The sequence below is a fragment of the Rhinolophus hipposideros genome, assembly GCF_964194185.1.
Source record: "Rhinolophus hipposideros genome assembly, chromosome: 9".
Taxonomy (NCBI): domain Eukaryota; kingdom Metazoa; phylum Chordata; class Mammalia; order Chiroptera; family Rhinolophidae; genus Rhinolophus; species Rhinolophus hipposideros.
In genome coordinates, this window is record NC_138055.1 from 45,971 (window position 1) to 69,746 (window position 23,776).

At 53.2% G+C, this 23,776-nt stretch overlaps 2 protein-coding genes across 3 annotated transcripts in view; both read right to left on the reverse strand.

The window, feature by feature from the left end:
* Window positions 1-3,109: 3,109 nt before the first annotated feature.
* On the reverse strand, window positions 3,110-13,713 carry ACR (acrosin; the record flags this gene model as incomplete). Its single annotated transcript, XM_081060498.1, has 6 exons — window positions 3,110-3,278; window positions 8,814-9,061; window positions 9,570-9,715; window positions 12,195-12,478; window positions 12,661-12,867; window positions 13,646-13,713. 6 exons carry the CDS (start codon window positions 13,711-13,713, stop codon window positions 3,110-3,112), a joined length of 1,122 nt encoding a protein of 373 aa, XP_080916624.1.
* Window positions 13,714-17,762: 4,049 nt separating this feature from the next.
* SHANK3 (SH3 and multiple ankyrin repeat domains 3) overlaps window positions 17,763-23,776 on the reverse strand; it is a 46,477-nt gene continuing 40,463 nt past the window's right edge. For both annotated transcript variants that reach the window (XM_081058384.1, XM_081058383.1), the window contains one exon: window positions 17,763-20,200. In XM_081058384.1, coding sequence (XP_080914510.1) covers window positions 19,615-20,200 — 586 coding nt within the window. In that variant the 3' untranslated portion in view covers window positions 17,763-19,614. The remainder of the gene's footprint in view (window positions 20,201-23,776) is intronic.

Genomic DNA, 23,776 nt, shown 5'->3' on the forward strand with positions numbered 1-23,776 from the left:
GTTTTCCAGTTTTCCTTTTGTTATTAATTTCCAGCTTTACCCACTATAGTGGGAGAAGCTAATTTGTATATAATTCTTTTAAAATTTATTAAGAATTGTTTGTGGCCTACCATATGCTCTGTTTTAGAGACAGTTCCATATGTGTTTAAGAAGAACATTCTGCTGTTGTTGGATAGTGTTTTCAAACATGTCTGTTATGTCTACTGATTGATAATGTTGTTCAAACCCCGTGTGTCTTTACTGACCTTCTCTCTAGATGTCCATCCAATATTGAAGGTAAGATGTTAGTATTAAAGTCTCCAAATAATATTGTAGCACTGTTTATTTCTTCCTTCAATCATGTTAACGGTTTGCTTCAACTATTTGGGGACTTGGTTGATTGGTGCATATATGTTTTTAGAGCATACATGTTTATAATTCTGTTTGTATACATCATTTATGTTTATAATTATCTTCTTGATGAGTTGGCCTTTTTCCCCCACAATATCTAGTACCCTTCTTGTCTCTCTTAATAGCTTTTGACTTACAGTCTATTTTTTGTATTGGTGTAGCCACAACATCTCTCTATTTGTTTCTGTTAGTAGGGGTGTCTTTTCGTATCCTGTCCCTCGAAACTTATTTATGTCACGGGATCTAAAGTGAATCTCTTGGAGATATCATCTAGTTAGATGATGTCTTTTAATCAATTCTGCCAATCTCTGCTTTTTAATTTGAGCAATTAATCTATTTATATTTAAAGTAATTACTAATAAAGAAGGACTTAACTTTGTTTACTATTTTTCTGTATGTCTTATTTAGCCAAGATTTATCTCAAGGCCTGAAAGCATTGAGATTAATCAGAATGGTACTACTGTAATTTCCCATAATATTTTTATACTTAGTATACACTTTTTAAAAATGTAGACACAATTACCTAACCTCTAGCAGCACACTATAAGATTCACAAAAGCATTTTATTTAACAAAATGTAAGGTGACAGTAAAATAATATATAAAAGACCTTTCACATACTTGATGAGGACATAATTAACAGCAAGCTATTCAAACAAAACCAATACAAATTTTTGTTTTCACAGTTTGTATGCTTATTTTTAAACTTTGCTTCATAAAGTCACTGATAATGCAGACATTTTTCTTTCAAATATAGGATTTCTACATATTTTTATAAAGAAGGAATGAAAAAGCTACGAACTGCTTTGTTTGTTACAATTTATACATCAAAAAGTAAAACATAATCCAACTGAATTTATCTATGTCCCCCCACTTCTCCAACATAAATTTTAGGTATTTTCCTATATACTTCATAAATATTTTTATTATAATCAGTTCATTATTGTATGTAAATCAGGGAAACTGATTTATAATGAATTATCATCTTTAAATTATCTTCTATATAGCTTCCATATATAGTTCTCTCCCCAAAGACCTCCACCAAATATGTTGCTAAGGTGAATGCTGGTACAATGTACTATTTCAGGAGCCAAAAACAATCTGTAATATCAATTTCCGAAATGTGCAATGATTTGAAATTTCTGCTAATATAAACAAGAAGACTTAAGTGGTCAAAATCATATACTTAGAGTAAAAATATATATAAAATGAAGATTATTTAGCTAAAACTTTATTATTTATGCCTTTCCTCCAAGCTACAAGCACTCTCTAAACTATCATTACATTGCAGTACATACACTGCTACAAAAATTTAGATTTGCTCAAGAATATATAATTACATTAAAATAAATAATTTTCTAAATATTTCGTAGTTTAATTGGCTCTTATATAGTTTCCCTAGGGAGGAAACAAGCATATTGTGGTTTTTAAGAAACTGGATATATAAATGAACTTCTGTGTGTTCATTTAAATCTTGAGAAAACCTAAAGAGTAAGGTTTTTTTCCTAAAAATGCAATACATATGTGTGGTAATCACTGTTCATATAGTGAAAGGATAGAATGGTATAAACAGATTCAATCTCTTGTAAGTGTAGTTATAAGCTGTTATAAGTGGGAAAAAATGACACTGACAGTCATTTAAAGGAAAAACAATCAAAATGAAGAAAAATCATGAAGAACAAGGATATTTACACTTAAAAACAGTCAGAAATGTTACCCAAAACCAAAAATGAGACCTATAGGTACAAAAACCAATTATTTTACTTTTTAAAATAAGTGGTTGAGTCAGGCCATCTAGACTATTTAGAGTTGAGACAGAGCTATAGGAAAATGGTGTAATGATTTGACCTCATGTAGGAAATGATTAATGAAGTTGAAATTTCACAAGTCTTTATGTCAATAATAAAATATATTAATGCAGAATACATAAAAAAATGAAAAGTCTGGATTTTCCCCCTTAGGTTTATAATGAACTTCAGAACTCTTTTCAGTGCATTTACTTTCATAAGCCTTCTCTGTTTAGCAGCGTGTACCATACGAGAATATACAGCCTGGATTTTACCAGGATAAATATGGTTCTCATCTCAGATGACTGACTTGCCTTTTCACCTCTACTCACATACATTCTATTTCCATCATAAGACACTTTTAAGACCTTCCGTATATTTTAGAAAGCTTTTAAAGTTTTCAATTAATGTATTACGTAAAAACATACTTGATTTTTAAAAATGCGTCTTTATAGTACTGTTGCAGGATGGTTTTAACTTAACAGTTGAAGCATACAATACATTATACTGTTGAAACAAATTGATGGACATAGGGAAATGTTTGATTTAGAAAATACAACCAGGAGGAGCTTGTGTAGGTATAAGCAGTGAAAGACGAGGAAGCAGAGAATGAATAAATGTGACGATTTCGCATCAGTGGCCATTATTTTGCTTTCAGCAGCTTGGAAGAAACTGTCTTAGCGTTTCAAATGTCCTGGTAAGCCAGTGGTTTCTTAGTTTACTCAACATCCCCTTGAATGGCTGAGATACGGGACTCTGAGGAATCAGTGCTTTTCCTGTCTCAGCTGCCCCAAATGGACGCATCGAGGCCCCCGGAGGAGTCTCTTTGGAGGGATGTGTATCGCCTTGCGTGTTCACGTTGTTGTAGGAAGGGGTCCCTCGTGCTCCACCATCTCATGGGCATGGCCAGCAGATACATAAACTAGAAGATCACTACTCGTCAAGCGTGGGGGTGCCTCGCTGCCTGGAGCCAAGGCAGGAGCCCCCCTGCCTGACCTGGGCAGGTATGACACGCGCCTCACGACGATTCCCACTGCAGGACCAGTGGCAGCCCGTCCCATCCTCCAGCACAGCCAGGGGGCAGCGGGAGCCTGACCAGCACCTGAGTGGGCGGACAATGGCAGGTGGCACCAGCCACAGGTCCATCTCACACCTTCCTGACCTTCCTTTCCTCCATCACGGCATTTTTTTGTACAGGTATCCCCACTTTCCGAAAGTTTCTGTCACGCCACTTCAGTTTTAGGGGAGATCTACGTTACCACCTGTTTTGGATAAATGGATGAGATCTAAAGAGGAGTCTTGCTTTCACACAAAAACTGTTACTATACCAACGTAGGTCTTTGTTAAAGCAAAGTGGTTTAATGCAAGTTTTCAGAAAGCAGGGGATACTCCACTTTACACCATTTCGCTTTACGAAAGGCTTTGTGGGAGTCTTCTGCTATCAGATAGTGGGGAAAACCTGTGTATCGTTGATATTTTTGTGCTTGGTATAACTTTTAAACTTTAATTGTTTAAGTGCAAAGTTGACCATTTTAACCATTTTTAAGTGTGCAATTCAGTGGCATTAAGAACATGCAGAAAAAGGGCCAGACGGTGGCTCAGGCTGTTGGAGCTCCGTGCTCCTAACTCCAAAGGCTGCCGGTTCGATTCCCACCTTGGCCAGTGGGCTCTCAACCACAAGGTTGCCAGTTCAACTCCTTGAGTATCACAAGGGATGGTGAGCTCTGCCCCCTGCAACTAAGATTGAACACGGCACCTTGAGCTGAGCTGCCGCTGAGCTCCCGAATGGCTCAGTTGGTTGGAGCGCATCCTCTCAACCACAAGGTTGCCGGTTCGACTCCTGCAAGGGATGGTGGGCTGTGCCCCCTGCAACTAGAAACAGTAACTGGACCTGGAGCTGAGCTGCGCCCTCCACAACTAAGACTGAAAGGACAACAACTTGACTTGGAAAAACAGTCCTGGAAGTACACACTGTTCCCCAATAAAGTCCTGTTCCCCTTCCCCAATAAAATCTATATACATAAAACAAAAAGAACATGCAGAATGCCGTGCTCCTATCACCATCAGTTGCAGAACTTTCTCATGACCCCAAACAGAAACCCTAACATTAGGCAATAGCTGCCCATCGTGCCCTCCCCTGGGCTCCAGTAACCCTGATTCTACACCAGTCTCTATGAAGTTCCCAGTTGCGTGCCTCATATACTTGGAATCACTCAGTATTTGTCGTTTTGTGTCTGGCTTGTTTCACTTAGTGTTTCCAGGGATCATCTATGTTGTGGCTTGTGTCAGAACGTCCTTCCTTTTTATGGCTGAATAACGACCCATTGCATCTCTACATTTTCTTTATCTATTATCTGTTGATGGACACGTGGGTTGTTTCCACTTTTTGGCTGTTGTGAATCCTGCTGCTGTGAACATGAGTGTCCAAGTGTCAGGATCCCTGTTTTCGAGTCTTTTTTTTAATGGTTCCTTCCAGCACTTGTTTTTAAAAACTCAGGTTGGAACAATGATGTTACAAAGTGCATTGAAAGTAACATTCTGGTCTCATTCTGCAGCTAGAAGAACTCAGCTCAGAAAATGGTTGGTTGCATGTGTTTGCAGCAGACTCATGAGTGCAGTGAACAGAGACAAGCCTGGGTGTCATTTGTCACTTAACTTGAACACATTTCGTCCCTCTTGAAGACTGTGGCAAGATAGGACACTTGAGGGTTCTGTTGTAAATCTGCTCTTACTTGGATGTAGTAACTTCAGAGGTTCTGAGAGCTCAGATATCTGGACTATCTTTACACCGGAAACAGACTTCCTACTTCTTAAGCAGGTGGCTTCTGGAATTGACACAGCAAAGGTATTAGCTGGAGTTGTATGGCGAGATTGTTCTGTGAACAGCCACTGTTGTTATTTCTTTTAGATGTTTTCCACTGATGTTTGTGATGCTTGAAAAATCCAAATTCTGATTGGATAGATTTAATTTTATGCCTGTTTCTGTCTACTTCCCTCTGTACTTAGGTGCCCACCACATTTTGTTTCTGTCAAAAGTTATTGCCTTATTACCTCACTGATAGGAAATCTTAACTGTATTCATTCAGAACACTTTAAACTTATTTATAAACTACACTTGTTTGTGGGGAAAAACCCACAGAGCAAATATCACACACCTGTCAGTATGACTAAAATTAGAAAGACTGACCATGCCAAGTGTTGGTGCGGAGCTGAAGGAACTGGAACTCTCATATGCTGCTGGTGGGAATGGACAATGTAGCCACCACTTTGAAAATAGCATTTTAGAATTTGTTTTAGAGCGCTAAACATATACCTGCCGTGTGATCCAGCCTTTCCACACGTAGATACGTAGCCAAGAGACACGAGAGCACACGTCTGTGCAAAGGCTCAGCTACGTGCTCAGATCATTGCCAATTCTTTACCAAGAATACGCTCCACAGAAAACCCCATTGAGGCCACCTGTTTCCACACATTAAAGATGAACTACCTCCATTTTTTCCATTTCCATTTAAAACTTACTAAAATTGTGTAAAAATCATTGAGATGTTTGTTCCTTGCAAATATGAGATTTTACATACTGATGAAATCACCATTAGAAGCTCCTCCTCTCTAAGTGTCATTGGTGCACGTCTTCCTGACGCGCCCAAGTGCACTTTTAGCTGCCTTCAAACCAATTTCTGTCATTGCTCCTGGCATTAAGGCTCATTATGAATTCTGTTATTGAAAACACGGACCACTTGCCTAACCATCCTCAAGGACACAGTGAGCATGTCCGTCGGGCCAGGACACCCTGCAGTTGGCTCTCTGCACAGCTTGTCATTTCTTCTCTGTCCCCCTCCCCATCTGTGTGTGCAGGAAAATCTGCTCCAGGGCCTGGAAGACAGTTTTCAAAGTTAAACAGTCTACAGGCACTGCACTTATAACAGCTCCATTCATAGTTTTAACAATGAAAATTAGAAAATCTCTTAGGTTGGCAAAGTTTGATGAGTTTGATATGAACCAGTGTGGGCTTGGAGGTGGGAAACTGGGCACATGGAGGGAAGGCCAGCCCTGAAGACTAGCTGTTCCCTCCTAGGAGGGAAACGCGAAATCACTGCTGTGGGGCGTAACTCTGACACAGTGGGGCCATATGTGCTTGTTTGAAAATATCTCTACATTTGCTGGAGGAGAAAGGAAGCCATGGCTTAGTGTGAACAGTGGAAAATACGAAGGGGACTCTGTTATGTCCAACTGCATTCTCGTGTGCGGGAAGTTCCCAGGAGGACTAGAAGCTCTTGCCTGGACTCTGCAGGAAGCCCCCCCCCCCAGTCTCTATCCTCTCCCATCAGAGTGTTCCTTGAATGTGGATAAGCCCTGTCTCCCAGGAAGGTAACCCAAGTGTCAGCTACAGAGGGCTCCCTCAATGAGGAGAGGAGGCACACTGAGGACAATGGGGGGCAGTGGCAGGAGAATCGGAGACTCTGTTCTGGACCACGGAAGGCCCAGAGGAGAAGGGAGGAGGGCCCTTCAGGTGACAGGACGCTGCTGGCACTGTGGCTACTCCACTACTTGTCCAAAGTCCCTCCATGGCACCTGCAGGACCTGAGTGGCTGCCAATACCGTTTCTGGCCTTCGCACCATCACATGGCTAAGGTTTTGGCTTCTGTCTTGCTCTGTTTCCAGCACACTGAGTTTTGCTCAGTGTTTACAGGGTGACTAGTGTCTGGCACCAGGTATGAAGATTATATGCCCAGTAGGGAGATTAAGAGACTGACCTTAGAAGAAGCAGCCCAAAGCCAACAAAACAATCATGTCAGTTCCAATTCGAGTGGTGCTGGCTCTTAGCCAAGGCAGATAGAAGGTGGTTTTTTAATTTAAGCGAATGCTACAACACTGCAGAGCTACGGGCCTCTGAGACCCATACGCAATATGTGGCCCAGGCATTTCCAGGGTTATAAGTGGACAGTGTGCACTGAAGTGCCCCTTGCAGGTAAACTTCAGGTTGCCCAGCATCTCACCACCAGCCAGCTGCAAACAACAGCCCACACTCATGAGCACGAACAGAATGTCAGTCCTGTTCTGAATAACTGCATCCGCCCTCATCTGAGCTCACACCGCCCTCGGCCACATGGCTGCTGAGGTCACCTGGGCAGCAGGTTTGCTCGACCCAGGCAGACTGACCAGCCCCAAAAGCGCAGCCTTGGGACTGCCTCACCAGCCCGGCTTCCAGCCCCATCAGGAGGAGGACCAGTCCCTCAGCTTTGTCCCCGGGGTTCCTGCCGCAGGCTCATGAACCTTCTCTCTAGGACCGTCTTGCACTGGACACACAGACAGCTTGCTGAACACAGGAGAGTAGGTGCTGGCCACAGCGGCCCTGCCTGATCCCAGCGTCCTCTTTCTGGGTCCAACGTCCCCGCCACAAGGAGCTAACCCAGCAGTAAAGTTAGACTTTTGCTTGACCACAAGTGGGCCACTGACCTGAACCCATTAGGATTTTTTTCTCAGGAATTTGTAAATGGACATGAGCAATTCTGGTTGAGGGCAGACTCCTGACTTGGGGGTTGGGGGTGGCCAGGCTGAGCATCGGCGGCCACTGTACGAAAGCTTCAGACGAGGGTCACCTGCCAGCCCCTCCATTCGTGGTGTCTGCTCCTGGTCCTTCCTGTCAATTCTGTGACACCTTTTAATCCTTATAATACATAAACTACCCTCCTCACTCAGCTTAAACTGGTTTCTTTTCCTTGCAAAGGAGGATCTTAAAATAAGTACTCCCAAAGCTCACTCGGGGGCGTCCTAAATGTACCCCCCATTGTTGTTCCTGGAAAGCTTTGGCAAACACTAGTTTTTCTAATTTGCTTGAATCCAGAAACTATTAGGGTTGAACCAAAGACCAGTGATGAGCTTGAAGAGGCAATGTTCAATCTACCTTCAGAGCCACAAGCAGAGCCGTGTTTTGTGGGGGACACTCATTGTTCTGGCCATCGGTTGCCTGTCGTCCTGTGTTCCTGGGGAACAGAGCCTTCTGCACTCAGTCCCCTTTTGGGTTCTTCCAGTCACAGCAGGCCCCCAGGACACAAGGACCCACCGCAGTGCCTCCAGGGCCCTCACCCACCGTCTTATGTTGCACAGACACGGAGTGTGAAATAAAGACCATGTCTGGCTGATGTCCCAGTTTTAAAAATCAGGATTAAAAAAACAAAACCACAATTGACATTAATATACTAGCACTTCCACCCCGTTGGAGGGTGAAGGAGGGAGGGTAGATTTGATGTAGGTTTGGGTGGAGTGTGAGAAGGCAAGTAAGAAGTCCAGAAAACATCTCTTTGTACATATTTATTTAATCTTTTTTCTCCCCTGAGGAGTGAAGGGTTCACGGGGTCTGCTGACAATGGGGTCAGATGAGGGGGAGGCTGTCAGTTCTGTGAGGTCTGTGTTTTCCATGTCATAATTGCCTCTTCTGTTGGAAAGGACCTGCCCCCTTAAGGCCTCTATGAGCTGCTCTAGTCGTTTGACAAAGGAAGGCACTTGGGGAGGTTTAGTGGAAGGTGGGGGTGCCGGTGGGGAGGGTGGGGAGGGTGGGGAGGGTGGTCGGGTGGAGGGCTGGGGTCGGGCTGCAGGTGGTCGGAAGGAAGGCCGCTGAGAGGGGCCTTGGAAGTACCAAGGAGGGTTAGCAGAGGGGAGTTTAGCGGGTGCTGTGGGAGTCGGGGGGGCAGGAGTGCCCAGCTGAACCCTTTGCAAGGCGTTGGACCCGATTTTGGAAGCGATCCAGTTCAAATAGGGCCAGGTAGAGGTGTAGACTCCAGGGCGCTTAGCGCGGGCACAGCCTACCCCCCAGCTGGTGACTCCCACTGTCACATAGGCATTTGCCCCGCTGTCTCTGCACATGAGAGGCCCGCCACTGTCCCCCTGTCCAGAAGAACACAGCAGTCACTGGCGGCCTGGGCCACAGTCCCCCTGCCCAGAGGACACAGGAGTCACTATTGGCAGTCACATGGTTTCCTGCTGCCATAAACTCAGGCGGTTGTGGTACGTCTGAGGTGGTGCCAGCAGTGAGTCAGGATGTGAAGGGTGTGAATGGTCATGGGTCTCCTTGCAGTGAGGAGGGGAGCTGAGCAAAACCGTGTCCATGTATGTGGCTTTATGTGTGCACAGGAGCGTGTGTGTACAGTGGCTGTGAAGGTTTGTCTTCTGGGGAAGACACGTAAACACGCTCTTCAGGGGCTGAGTGACGTGACCTCTGTGTTCGGGTGGGAGAAGTTTCTACACGTGGTGACGGTTCTGGTCGGGGTAGCTGGTGGGTGTCCCCTCCCTCCTTATCACGACTGCAGATAGGGGACCAGGAAAGGGGCAGGCCCCGGAGGTGTGGACAGAGGAATGCGAGAAGAGGTGCACAGCGCGGGGCCTGGGCAGTTACCTGGCAGGTGTCGACCTTGCCTTCGGGGTACCCCGCGCACACGTTGGTGGAGCGAATGCGGCCGCCGTACCACTGCGTAGAGTTGCACAGGTCCAGGTCAATAAGCTCCACGCGGGCTTCCTGCAGCACAGGCGACGTCCTGTAGTCTACAGCCGGGCGATCAGGTCAGGGGTCACCGCTCACGCCTGGGGAGCCCTGCCTCCTCCCGCCACGGACCCCGTATCCTCTCACGCTCCATTCTAGTCCCAAACCCATGAGTCAGCGGCCCCAGCCTGTCCTGTGTACCTGAGAAAATGACACCTGCCACGTGGGAGCTGGGGCGCAGGGGTGCTGAGTGTGGGAGGACCAGCAGATGCATGAGGGTGAGGGACTGAGGGCATGGGGGGTAAGTGGGTCATGGAGCTCATCGGTGACACGCGCCATTACAGCGGGCTGTGCTGTCACTCCCTTTCGTCTCCTCGGGAGGGTGGGGCACCACGTGACCAAGGCCACAGTAGGGACGTGGTGTGCCTTGGCCTGGGACCCGGGTTTTCCTCTCTAGACTCCTGTCCAGGGCACACCTTTAAGGCCTCGCAGTCTGACTAAGTCACCCTCCCTGCTTGTGTCCCACGTGAGGACTCTCCGTTCCTGCAGATAGCGTCCCTGGTTGGGCTGGCAGGTCCCTCCCCCACATGCATCCCATCTTCTCTGTCACACACTGTGTCAGGAGCCTGTGCTGTGGCTTGATCCATCAGCCTCACATCTGGCTTAGACAGAGCCCTGAAGCCCATCAGCTGTCCCCTCTTGGTCAGCTAGCTGGTCCCACAGACAGAAGGGTCTGGACAGCCACGGCTGCTCTGGCCCCCCAGGTGGGTGGGTGTGACGCCATCTGCGGTACAGATGGGGTCTGACAGGTCAGACCTGGTGGGGGGGGGTCTGGAACCAGATACAAACGCAAAAACGGGAAGACCGGCCCACATGAACCCCAGGGGGTAGGGCTGGGCACTCAGCAGGCATTTCGTAAATGGCTGCTGACTGTGTTTGTGGGCTTCAGGTGCCCAACCCCGTCAGCCCCGCCTGTCCCTGCCACCCGAGCAGTGAGGTGTGCTCATGCACTGCCCTTGCAGTAGGGGTGACGCTGGAATCTGAAAACAAGCCTGGGTTGTTAGCCATTAAGGTCCTTTCAGATCTGGGGCAGAGCCTACAGTCTTGAGAGCCATGGTTTCATGGTTAAGAACCAGGAGTCCTGAAACAGAGAAGGGTTTTCTCATTCCCAACACCTGGGTTTTAAATAACAAATGTTGAAGAGCTCTAACATCCATGGAAAAAGGACCTCCTACCCTAGAATCACTTGTCCGGCCCCAGAGCACTTGCGTTCCGGGAGGAGGCAGGAAAGGAAAGTCTTAAATGTGTCAGCAGTTTGGAGCCTGGAGGTTTCTTTAAGACATGGCCTTGGGGGTGGGGCATGTGTTTGCCAAGAAAAGATAGAAATCGCACTAAGTTTAGAGATTCTAGAACATTAGAGGTCTGGCATGGTGTCCACGATGTAGCTGGGAGCCTACACTCCTCCTGAGCAAAAATGGGGAGTCGTCTAGGCAGGAACCCTGACGTCAGCCTCCCAGGGACTGCAAGGGCCTCCAAAAGCTGGGGGTCATTGTGGGGTGGATGGGCAGGTGGGGGCAGGGAGGACTGAACCGTGGGATGGGAGGAGTTTAGCACTGGGTCTAGAGGCCACGGCAGTCACAGACATCCACAGCTGGTGACCCTGACAGCAGCTCAGATCAACCTTTGTGAGAGGGGCAGCCCCAGGGAAGAATCCTGAAGTTACCGGGTTTTGTTTACCAAAAAAGACTGAGCTTTAATCTCAAATGACTGAACTGCCTTGAACTAGGAACCCGAAGTTTTCCGTTACCAAGGAACAGATGAGACCGAGAGCTAAGTTAATTTCGAGCATGTCTTCACATCCATTATGTGACTCAGTGAAAACTCACACGACCGCGGAAGGCTGAGAGGACAGCTCACACACAGAGGACACTCCAACTTGGTCTTGCCCCACTGGCAACCCCTTGGTGCCAACTGCTGACTGCAGAAAGCTATGCCCACTACCTGCCCCTCTGCCAGCCTAGAGGGACCTCAAAGCAATTCAACTGGGTGGGATGGGTTGGGTGCAATGATGCCAAGCATGGGTGAGGGTAGCAGGGCTGGCCTCTGGGACCTCAGAGCCTGGAGACCATGTGATCTGGCCCTTTCACTCACATGGGGAAACTGAGACCCAGAGAAGGGCAGGACTGGCCTAGAGCCAAAGAGCATCATCCGAGTGATGCGTCTCCTTTTCTGGAACGTGGCACCTGGGCTCCAGGCCCCCAGTACAGACACGGCCTTGACCCCATTGTAAAAATACCAAGGTTGTCTGCACCTGCTTTTCAGCCTTCTCTTAGATGGCCACACTGGTCACCAGGTGTGACCTTGGTCAGGGAGCTCTCGCACTGTTTGTCCAGCTGCAAGAGAGGCAGTGGCAGGACCTACCTACTCATAGACTATTCTGGGCCTGAGACGCCGTGGGCAAGACATCAACATACTGCCCTTGTGACTCAGAGTCCACAGTGAGTGACCAGCCATGCCTCCTGGAACCCCTCCCATACTCACCGTTCTCTTTTAAGAATCCCCAGCCGGCCACCCAGCAGGTCTGGGGGACCCTGGGTGGGCCCGCCCTGAACTGGGGCAGACATCCGGGTCCGGTGACGTGCCCGCAGACAACAGGGGGTGTGATCTTCATGAGCGCGATGTCATTGGCCTCTGACACGGCGGAGTATCGCTCATGAATGATGATTTTCTCAACATATCTCTCCTGTGCAGGCGGTTTCACAGGCTGGTTTCTCCCGTACTCAACTTCCCTTGCCCCGAAAACCAGTCTCCAATCGTACACTTTCCTGTAGGCACCGAGCCAGCTGGTCATTCTCACGGCGGGGGAGCTGCACCTAACCCCCGGTGCCCGTGACCCTCGGAGCCTGCCCGGGTGAGGTCTGGGCCAGCCGCTCACAGTCTGGGTGCCACACGGCCCCTGGAGAAGACACCCGTCTGCAGACCGCCCTCCGCGCGGCCCCACACATACTTTTTGTTCCTGAAGCAGTGGGCAGCGGTCAGCAGCCAATGGGCGTTCAGCAGGGTGCCTCCGCAGGCGTGGTACCTCCGTTTGTTGTGATAGGTGAACACCTGGAGGCTGACCATCCAGGGCCAGGCCCCATGGGCTGCAGCCTGGCCACCCACAACGCGCATGGTCCCCTGTGGGCTCTGCCTGAACCGGATCCCACAGGGGCCACTGAGGAGAGAGCAGGACAGTCAGACCCAAACAGGCACAGCCGGGAGCGGCAGGGACATGGGCTGGTAACGTGGGGCTCTGAGAAAGCGAGGGAGCCCGGAGTGTGCAGGGGGCTGAGACAAGGCCGGAAGCCGCAGGCTGGGGGAAAGGTGGTGAGGGGACGCGATTTCCTGGGTCTTCTGGGTGTGGAGAAAGCGGGGCCCTGGAAGTGTGGGACATCCCTGGGCAGAGAGGGGGGCTAAAAGTGGGAGTGGCGAGTGTCATGGCCTGAGGTCTTCAGAACCAACCTTGGCATTGCAGGGTTGGGGTGGACAGTGACAGGAGAGCCAGTAGCTGCAGGAGGTACAGGGCCCCAGGTATGGGGACTGCACTGAGGGCTGTGGGGGGCTACAGGTGGAGTAAAGATCCTAGAGTACAGCTGACAACACCCTGGGGCCTTTGGGGTCGGCCACACGTTGAGGCATCTCATGTCTGTTGGAGGACGGAGACTCCTAAGAATTCAGATTTTCTGTTCAAGAGGCAGTGAGCTCAGCCACTGTACCCATGGGCTGTGGGAGCCCTGGGAGCTGAGGGGTTTGTTTCAGGAGGAAGCCACGGACAGCTGGGGCCCTGGGGCTCTGGGCTGAGGGTGCTAGGAGCAGGGAGGGTCTGAGGTGGGGCTGTGGTCCCAGGAGCCATGAGACCTGGGGGACTGCTAAGGCCCTGGACAGAGGCAGTCTGGCTGGGGGCTGTTATTCAGAAGACACCCTCCTCCCACCAAAGTGTCCCTGACACTTACTCACACATGGTGTTATCTTTGGCGACCACAGACACTGTCAAGACCAGCAAAACGGCAGTTGGCAGCATCTCGACCGTACTCCCACCCAGCCTGGCCTGGAAGCCCAGTGACCTCACAAAGCTCCATGGCCTTCTGACCAATCAGCAGGGCAGCCCCCACCCCCACTGCCAGCAGTCAGGCCAGGCGATGACTTCCTGGCTTCATGCAAAGGCTCCCCTGGGGGTGGGGGTTCGCATGCAGCCCCCTCCCTCTTTCCCAAGCCGCCATGATCATCATTCCCAGTTGCTCCTCTGAGATCTGTGCAAGTGTAGGGTCTGCCACCATGCAAGCTGTAACCGTGACTGAATGTCATACATACCTTCTCATCTCGTAACTTTCAGGAGGTCACATCCCCTTCAACTGAATATCCACTAGGTCTCGAGTATCAGGGAACTGGCATCTTCTCTCCCTGAGCATAAGGACGTCTCTTTTCTTCCATGTCAGGGCTGAAGGGCTCATCTCCACCCCCTGAGTGTCACTGTCACATCTTCTCTACCTGAGAGCCAGGAGGTCTCATATCCTCTACCTGCATGTCAAGTGGTGACATCTCACCTACGTGAGCGCTCTGAGGGTTCATCTGCCTCCTGACCCCAGGAAGTCGCCTGTCCCCTACTTGAGGGTAGTCTCATCTCCCTAGCTGAATGTGAGGAGCTTGTATCTTCTAGCCCTGAATACCACGGTCTCCTCCAAGCTGTATGTGTGCGAAGTTCTCCCTTCCTGAGAGTCCGAAGGTTTTCCCTCCCCTTCCTGAGTGACTTGAGGTCTCATCTCTCCTACCTGAGGTTCATGAAATCTCCTATCTCCTATCTGAGTGCAAGGAGGTCTTCTACGCCTTGCCATAGACTCACAATGTGTTATCTCTTCTACCTGGTGTCAGGAGATCACATCTCTTCTGATCACTTCTGGGGGTTCCAGCTCTTCTAAGTGACCGAGGGGTCTCATCTCCCCCACACTAGTGTAAGCCTGTCTCATCTCCTTACTGGAGTGTCACAAGGTCTTGTGACATTGAGTGTCAGGCATTTCCACTCTTCTCTCCAATCGTCAGGACCTCTCATTTTCTCCGGAGAAGAATCCAGAGGCCTCCTCTCACATACCTACCTGCCAAGAAACGATCATTTTCTTGACCCAAGCATCCGCAGATCTACTCTCCTTGCAGGTCAGATGGTCTCATCTGTCCTATTTCTGGGGCAGAACATCTCACCTCTGTTGGCCAGCGAGTGACCAGGCCTCACCCCCAGCGTGTGACAGGATGGTTTAACGCCCTTTCTTGAGTTTTGACACGCATTATTTTCTTTTCTGCCCAGCAAGAGGATTTATTTCCCTAGATGAATTACAATCAGGTCTTGATAATGCCAACTACTGAGTGTCACAGATTTTCGTCTCTCCCGCCCACATGGCAGGGGGTCTTCATCCCTTCCAGGTGTAAGGCTTTGGGGCTGACTACTGGGACCTCTTCCTTCCCATTCCAGGGTGTCACGGGGATGGAGATGGGCCTTCTCCTCGAGTTTCAGGAGGCTTTTTCTCGCTGTGCCACTGTCCAAGCTCTCTCTGTCCCCCGCCCTCCCTCCCTCTCACCTTCATATCACTCAGTCTCACCTGCTCTAACCGAGGGTCCGGCTGCACCAATCTGAGTATTAACAGGCTGCAGTTCGCCTGCCTCACCTGCTTTAACTGAGTGTTGGGTTATGCCTGATCAAGTAACCAAAAAAGACTTGGGAAATATAGTTCAAGGAATGGCAATAAGAATTCAGGCAGTGGTTTTACAGTTCTGCCTATTACAGAAAGGCTGATCGAGGTGTTTCTACAGGATTTTGATGGGCAGATAATTGATATGGTGTTTAGATCCATGAGAATCATTTAACAGAATGATGTCACCATTTATTTGAAATGTTAATATGGACAATTTTCTTGCAATCACAACTTTGCAAATATTTAAACATATGATGAAAATGTTGGCTATAAATCTCAAAATGTAAAGCAGTACCTAGTTTTTCAAAACATTTATGGTTATGCAAAAATAAACTTAGAAGGCCCAGCATCTAGATTCTAGAATACGATGGTTGGACTCTGCAAAGTAGCCCCCAATTCTGATTCTAGAAGACACTGCCCCAGGCCACAATAATGGATGGAGATTGGCACGTGGCCCACTCACCTTAACTTTGTCATCAAACCTAATGGAAGCAGCAAACATCTCCATTAGTGAAGGCAGGAGACAGAAAGGAAAGTCAGGACTCCCAAGCCAGAGGCTGGGGTCCCAGTTGGCTCAGCCGGTGGGGTGCCCACCATGCACGTGCCCCTCCAGCTGTCACCGTCCTTTCTCACCCTGGTCCCTAACCCCTTCTGGTTCCCACCTGTCCCTATGTTGCCTCTCACATTGCTGTCACTGCCACCCCACCCCACTCTCTAGCATGGCCCTCTGCGGAGCCAGGTCTGTGCAAGGGCCCCACCCTGAGTTGTCCACAAGACCTTGGGATGACGTGGTGAGGGAGGGGGCAGCCTCTGCTCCAGGTTGCTCAGACAGTGTTGGAGGGTTGCTTAGGGCCTCCGAGAGGGTAAAGCTGGAGCATTCTGAGGTCGTGAAGACACCAGAGGGGCAAGGGATGTCTAGCCCTGAGTGACAGTGCCTCTGCCTAAGGTATCTGTGGGCTGAAGCTCTGCCATTTCTCCATGTCCTCTCACAAGTTTCTCCGGTCCAGACCTTGAGGGTTCCGACGTATCTCCAGAGGCACGGAGGTGGCTTCTGACCTGTGCGAATTTCATCTTCTCCCCCCTCAAAGTCCCCTGAGAGCCAGAATGGGCCATGCCCTCTCCATGGCAGGCGAGCCACCAGGCTTGTGCTTCCTTTTCTGCACGTGGTCCCAGTCCCAGAGACCCAGGGCTCCGTGTGCAGCTGACAGGGACACCAAGCCATCTATTGCCACAGTGCTCGGGCCCAGAGAAAGTCAGGATCCCACCTCTGTCCCCTGCTCGGACCCTCCTAAGGCTCCACTCCTTGACTTCCTTCATAGTCACTTCTATATGATGACCCGTTTCTAACTTGACAATGAAACATGTTGAAAATGTGAAACTGCAGGGCTTTCTAGACAGACTGGGAGGCTCTCGAGGTCCCACTGCCAAGTGGTCACCGTCCCAGCTTCACTAGGGCCTTTGCCGCTTCCTACCAGGCCATCCAGACCGCAAGCTGCTCCCTCAAAGCGCCCCTGCCTCTCCACCTCCGCTGGTTGAAGCCACCTGAGTTTACCGTCTCCTCGCCACTGACCCTCCCACTCCCTCTGGGATCTGCACGCCATCCCGGAGCGTCGCCCACTGGCCTCACCCCTGGCCCTGCGACAACCTGAGTCAAGGTCTGCATTCCTCACCGTGTCCCACTCACACCGCATCCTGACCCAGTATGGCAAGCTCTGCCTCCACTGCCTCTCTGAAATCCCACGGAGGTCTGGCGCCCGACTGATCTGACATCTCACACCTACAGCCTCAGGCCCTCTGTCGGCCCTGGGCTCAGCCATCTCTGCCCTGTCACACATCCATCTGGGTCTCCTGTGCCCACCCAGAGGGCAAGTGTCCACCCTCTCACCTCCCTGTTCATCCTCCTTCCACTCACCGAGGCACCTCTGCCTTTCCTGGGGGCACACAGGACTGCCACATCACCGGCCAATGGCAGCTGGCTGCCTACCTGGTGGTCAGCTCAAGGAGAAGTAAGGCGTGAACATGGGCGGCAGCCCTCGGGTCAGCACAACAGGGACAGGCATGAGAGGCTCAAAGACAGGAGCAGCAGATTTAGAAACAAGTGTGCACTAGGAGGAAATAGGAACAGGGGTCAGAGGACGACCGGACTTCTGGCGAGTGAGCTGGGCACATGGGGGAGGCCCAGGAGGACTTCGAGGCCTGGGATACACCAAGCGCGTGGGCGTGGAGCTCATCAAAGACACCGCGTCACACGGGGGTCTGCGCCGCCTGTGCATGGGGCCGAATGCTTCCCGCAAGGCTGAGTGTTGTGACCTGGGTAAGGGACCACAGTTTGGGGCTCCCGGTGTCTCCTCAAGCAGGCAACTGAGAACGTTTCATTTCTTATAAATTTATTACATAATAATATTATAATAATTATTATCAATAATAATAATATAAGAAACATAGATCTCTGTGGGGTGTATCACAACGTCAGGGTCAGGAGGCCTCAGGGCTGGAGCAGGGGTGAAATTCCCCAGATGGAACTCCATACAAAAGGAGGGGTGAAGCGGAACTGACCCTGTAAAGTTAAAAACCCAAATTGAACGGAACCAAAAACCCACAGGTGAGTGTGAGACTGAGTGTGTATGTGGCAGTCTGTTACAGTGACTGCTGCTGTGTGTGTGACCTGGTCTGTTAGTGAAAGGGTTACTGGGTGTGACTCTGCCCAGGGAATGGGGCCGTGGGCCGGGACGGGGTGGGCGGGCACAGACCGGCGTGCCAGGCCCCTGGGCTGTGAAAACTTCTCTTTTCTGGTTTTTTTATTTTTTATTAAAAAAAGCTAGAAATATAAACAGAAACTTGTGAGTGACGTGGATGGAGCTTAGTCCAGACTCCAAACCCTAGGTTTAAAATGTCCCAGAGCCCCCCACCCCACAGGTCATTGCTGAGCGTGAGGAGTCACAGTACGGGGGGTTGGGGGTCCTTGGGATCTTCACTTCTCCCCAGGGCTTGCGGTGGCCTGACTCCAGGGGTCTCCCTAGGACCCCCCAGAAGCCTGAAGGGGGCACTGCCTCCACGGGCAAATGGGCCTCCCCAACAGCAGGGCTTCATCAAGGAAGCCAGCTCCGGCTGGGCTTGGCTCTGGGCAGAGGGCAGGTCCCAGGGTGGGGGATGGCGTCACTTTCTTTGGAGTGGAGACAGGTGCTTTCACAGGCACGCACCCTGAGCACACTTGCGAAGCCCCCCACTAGTCCAGAGGGGCCCTCGGAACCACTCCCCACCTAGGCACACGCAGGGCTCCGATGCACTCAGGCACACCCAGAGTTTCACACACTCGCACATGTGCACACACACAGGGCGGGGGGCACAGGAGACTTTGGGGTCTGAGGCAGAGAGGCATCTCTGCCGTAGTTGCCCAACAGTGTGGTAAGGAGGCTAGACCCCTCTTGGGGAGGGGCCCTGTGAGGGAGATGGCTGGGGGCGGGTGCCAGGGCCCTGCCCCACCCAGGGCAATGGTCTCCTGGGCCACCTGACGGAGCTAGTAGCCAGCAGGCCTCGCTGCCCGCCGCCCCTCCTGCACGCAGCACCTGAAGGGTGGTGGGGCTCACTCTAAGTCAGCGAGGGGGGAAGGCGGAGCCAGGGCCCCAGGGCGAGCGACTAGGACCCTGGCCAACCCCAGACCAGCTGGAGCGTCCCCCGCCCCATGTGGGGTGGCAGTGGCAGTAAGGGGCCAGAGATGGAAGACTGGGCAGCCACAGGGGGACCAGTAGGAGGCTGGAGGGGAGGGAAAGGGACGCTATTAAGGACAGAGATATTTGTTCCTTTTCTCGTTCCGAATATAGAGTGGATTAAAATATGCAAAACAGGGGGCTCCTTGGCCCCCAACCGAGAACCCCAATGTCTCCCCCCACCCCCCAGTCACCAAGGAGTGTCCTGACCTTGCATGCTGGACTAGGTCCCCCCTCTGGGACAGTGGCCACCAGGAGCTGTGCGGGAGATGGCCGGCCGGAGCACCCCACGCCCCAGCCCTCTCGCTCCAGCCTCTGGCCCGCGCCCTTCCTGGCCGAGTGCTGGGGGGCTCGCCGGCCGGGAGGGCACTAAGCAATGTACAGGGCAAGTCTCCGAGCGACAGCAAACAGGACGGTTCATGCAACATTCCTGGCCCGGGCGCCGTGGTGGGGCAGGCCGAGCCCGCGGCCCGGGGGGTGGGGTGGGGGGGGCCCTGCCGGCAGGGCGGCCGGGGCGCGGGAGAGCGTGGGGCGTCAGCTGCCGTCCAGCTGCCGGAGCGCGCGCTCGATGTTCATGCGGTGGCCCACGCGCGTGACGCCCAGCTCCACGAAGTCGTCCTTGGTGAGTGCCGGCAGGTGCGCGCCCTCGATCTCGTGGTCCTCGAAGCGGTCGCGGTGCTCGCCCAAATGGATGCTCTCCAGCCAGTCGCCCACGTCGAACTTGCTCCAGAGCTGCAGCGGCTTTTGCTGGAAGGGCCGGCGCGGGCCGGGGGCGCCGGGGCCGGAGGCTGGCGAGGGCAGCGGCGACGGCGAGGGCGAGCGGCTGCGTGCGCTCACGCTCCGCACCACAAAGCGCACCTCCTTGGGTTCGTGCGGGATGGAGAGGCTGGACGACTTGAGGATGGTGGGCGGCGTGAGGCCGAAGGGCCGGCCCGCGCCCCCCGCGCCCGCCCCCAGCCCCTCCACCCGCTCCAGCGACGCGGGCTTCACCGGGCTCGGGGCGCGCCGCGCCACGGGGTAGCGGCCGCCGGGCCGCACCGGGTAGGAGGCCCCGCCGCCCGGGCCCCCAGGGCTGCGCTGCGCTGAGATGGAGCTCAGCTCACCGAGGCTGCTGAAGAGCCTGCGGAGGGAGAGGGGTCAAGGCCAGGTGAGGGGCGCCGCGCGAGGTGGGGGCGCGAGGAGGGGGCGGGCCGGCCAGGAGGACGCTTGGGGGCGGGGCTGTGGGGAAGCCTTAGGGCCGGAGGGGGAGGGTGGGACTCCACGTTGCACCGCCATTTGGCTTGGTGCCCAGGTCTGAACCAGTGCCCTGCTCAGGGGGGTCCCTAGACTGGATGGAAGAAGGAGAAATAAAACCCGCAGCGCCCCTCTCCGCGCAGGACCCTCCTCTCTATGTGGGCGCCAGGACCAGCACGGCAGAGGAAAGAAGGCCTCTCACTGCCAGGGCTGACTCCCATTCCTGACAGCCGAGGATGCTGACTCTGGGCACTGCCCCATCCACCGAACCCTGGAGGGAAAGACTGGCAGGTCCCCAGCACTGCGCACACACAGCTCTGCTCTCAGGGAAGCCGGGCCTGGCTCAGGGGTGGCTGAGCCATGTGAAGGCTGACAGCAGCACAAGACTGAACAAGCTCATGACATCAGGGACAGACACCAGGGGTGTTCATGCCCCACAGAGCAGCAGCATGCGCGGGACAGGTGTGAGATGGTGACACACCCATGACACTCGGCCTCCCTGCACAGGACAGCACAGCAGCAAAGCACCCACACGTGCCACAGACATGTGGCAGCAGTGGCAGGAGCCTGCTCATGATAGGTACAGCAGCACATGTGTGCCCACATGTGCACACAGCACACAGATGGTGCCTCACTGCCCAATGTTACCTGACAGGACCACAGGCCTCCAGTCCCTCGACTGCCTGGGTGACCCCCCGACCCCCAGAGAGAGCCCACTGTCATACCCTACCCCAACCCCTACTGTGGTCAAGGGAAGTATCAGGAGACTGCCAGTGTCACTGAAGCTCCATGAAGCCAGCAGAGTGGACAGCCAAGTGGCGGGTGCCAGACAGTGAGAGGAGTGGGGTGGGCACACTCACACAGCCGGCATTCAGGGTGACCATGCAGCCACATGCAAGTGGGTGGAAGGGAGCAGAGGGACCCCAGCAGCCACAGCCATGGCTACGGGAAGGGCCAGGTGCTGGGAGCCCTCGCCGGCCACCAGGTGCAGCCAGAGCTCAGGTGTGCTGGGCCTAGGCATGATGGCAGGGAGCCACTCTGGAGCTGCTGGGGGTGGGGAGTGCAGGCCAGGCTTGGGCAGACTTGGGTGGGCTCCTGGTTTGCCCAGGTGACCTGTCCTCTAGTGTGTGAAGGGCAGCCCACAGAGGTGCCACCACAGGCTTTACCTGGAACGCTGTGCAGCAAGTGCTCAGCAGACACTTGGTGTCTGGGGTTGTGTCATGTCCCCTTACACTCAGTTGTCTGGCCTCCCTCCCTGCCCTGGGTGCACCCCCACGCAGGGGCTGCCCTCAGCATCCTCCCTGGCACCCTCGAAGCAGCTGTGCTTGGTGTCCCACCTGTGCTGGGACAGCCCCGCCCACTCGATGTGGCCACCGCCTTCCACGGCCCTCCCTTCAGCCTCTCCCTACTGTTCCCTCCCAATGGCTCAAACCCAGAGCAGAGCCTCTTTAAGAGGCCAGTGCATAGGGGCTCCCAGGACACCTGGCGTGGGCCCACGTGACAGACACCAAGCGGAGGACCCTCCCTGCTCCACCCACATGGTCTCGGAGCCACCAGGGGGCGGTGGTGAGGGCAGCGGAGGACGATCAAGGGTGCTTGGCGATTGCTAGGGAGGCTGAGGACTGGGGCCTGTGGGACTGGCCCCTGCCAAGCCCTCACACCACGACCCCAGCCTGGGGCCTGCATCTGGCTCCACCCTGAACAAACGTTCAGTGTAGCCCTTTCAGGTGTACCTGGAGTCTCGGCTGTGACAGAAGCACACTGACGAGCTGGCAGGACCACAGCCATGCCGTGACGGTGGGGGCTTGGCCTGAGCCCAGGGTCTGGGCAGCTCTCCTGCCTGGTGGGGTGAGCTGGAGGCCTGGCGTGAGGGGCTGGTGCCAGGAGGTGCTATGAGCAAGGCACTGAGGGGCCACGTTCCCCTGGGCTGGGAGAGTGGGGACAGTCACACACCTAAGGTTGCCCAAAGCATGTGGGAGATGGCCTAGCAGAGGAGCCAAAGGAACGGCCCAGGGCACAGCAGGGAGGAGCGGGAGCACCTCGTGGCCCAGGGATCTGTCCTTCTCTGCCCTCCTCTTGTGGAACGGGACTGCCCCATCGTCCCGTGGCAGGAGCCCCAGCTGCTGCTCGCAGCTTTCTGACTGCCTCCCCAACCATGGTATGGCCACGTCACAGCACCTGTCAGCCTCCGAACGGGCTTCTGGGCCACCACCCGCGAACACACCTCACAGGCACCATCACCCCGCGGCCTCCAGCGGCCTTCCTCCTTATGGCAGAGCAAGGCCTGGCCCCCACCAATGTCTGAGTCTCGTACTGTCTGGCTTCCTCCTCAGTCCTTGACCATAGGGTCTGGTCTCGTCCCCTGCCCCCTGCTGCCAAGGCCGTTAGCAGGACCCCTTGCTGGCCTGTCCACCTGTCTCCCTTTAAGGTACCCTCTCCTCTAACCCTTCCCTCCCACATGGGAAGCTCCCCTCTTAGTTCACACTCTCCTGGGCCTTCTCATCCACTCCCACCGTTCACGATGGCCGAGGTGCCCAAGAAGGCCGCATGTGAGGCCCAGCCAGTGTTTCCTGAGCTGTCACAGGGTCTGCAAACATGCTTTCCCTTCCACAGCCCTTCCCCTTCCAGGGTCCTGGGGTCCACCGTCAGCACCTGCACATTTTTGCGCCTGTGACTGACAGGTCACCAGCTCCCAGCACTAACCCAGGCCCTGCTCCTCAGCCCGCAGCCACCTTTGGACCCAGACCTTTAAAGTGTCACTCAGGACCTGTCACCTCACTTCCTCACTGTTTTCCTTGACCCTGGTACCTAACACCAAGCCAAGAACACAGTCTGCGCTGAACAAATGCATCAAACAAAAATAAAGTGACATGTCACTCCCAGGTTTGACTACTTGTTGGCCCCCAGTACCAACGGGCAAGAAAAGTCCAGCCTCTGACCCTGGCCTCTGCCTGGGCACTCGCAGGGGTGCCTGAGGTGCAGGCACAGGCCTTGGGTCACCTGGGAACTGAGTCCTCCGCAGGAGGCCGGAAGGAGTTGCAGGCTCGTGGGTGCCACAGCGACCTCCGGGGGTGGGGCTTGCTTCTCAATTCCCTCTGCCAGGCCCACGCTTGGTGTGCTGAGAACCTCCCTACATCCCCTCTGCAGCGCCCTCCTGCGCCTGGGCAGAGTTCAGGGCTCCTGAAACCCTGGTCACATTTCCTGGGGGTACACCACGTGTCCCCAACTTCGTGTGACCTGCAAGGGCAGGGCACAGCCTGGCCGCAGTGCACCATCCCAGCCACACACAGCAGGGTCAGTCCAGGTTTCTGAGGTCCTGGCCCCGCTGGCCTTGAGGTGCCCGCGGTCACAGGGGCTTTCTCCAGGCAGGTCCCTGACAAACATGTGAGCAGGACAAGGCCCACACAAGTCACCAGGTTTCTGCAGTGTCGTTGGGGCTTCTGTGACAGACGAACTAGTGAAG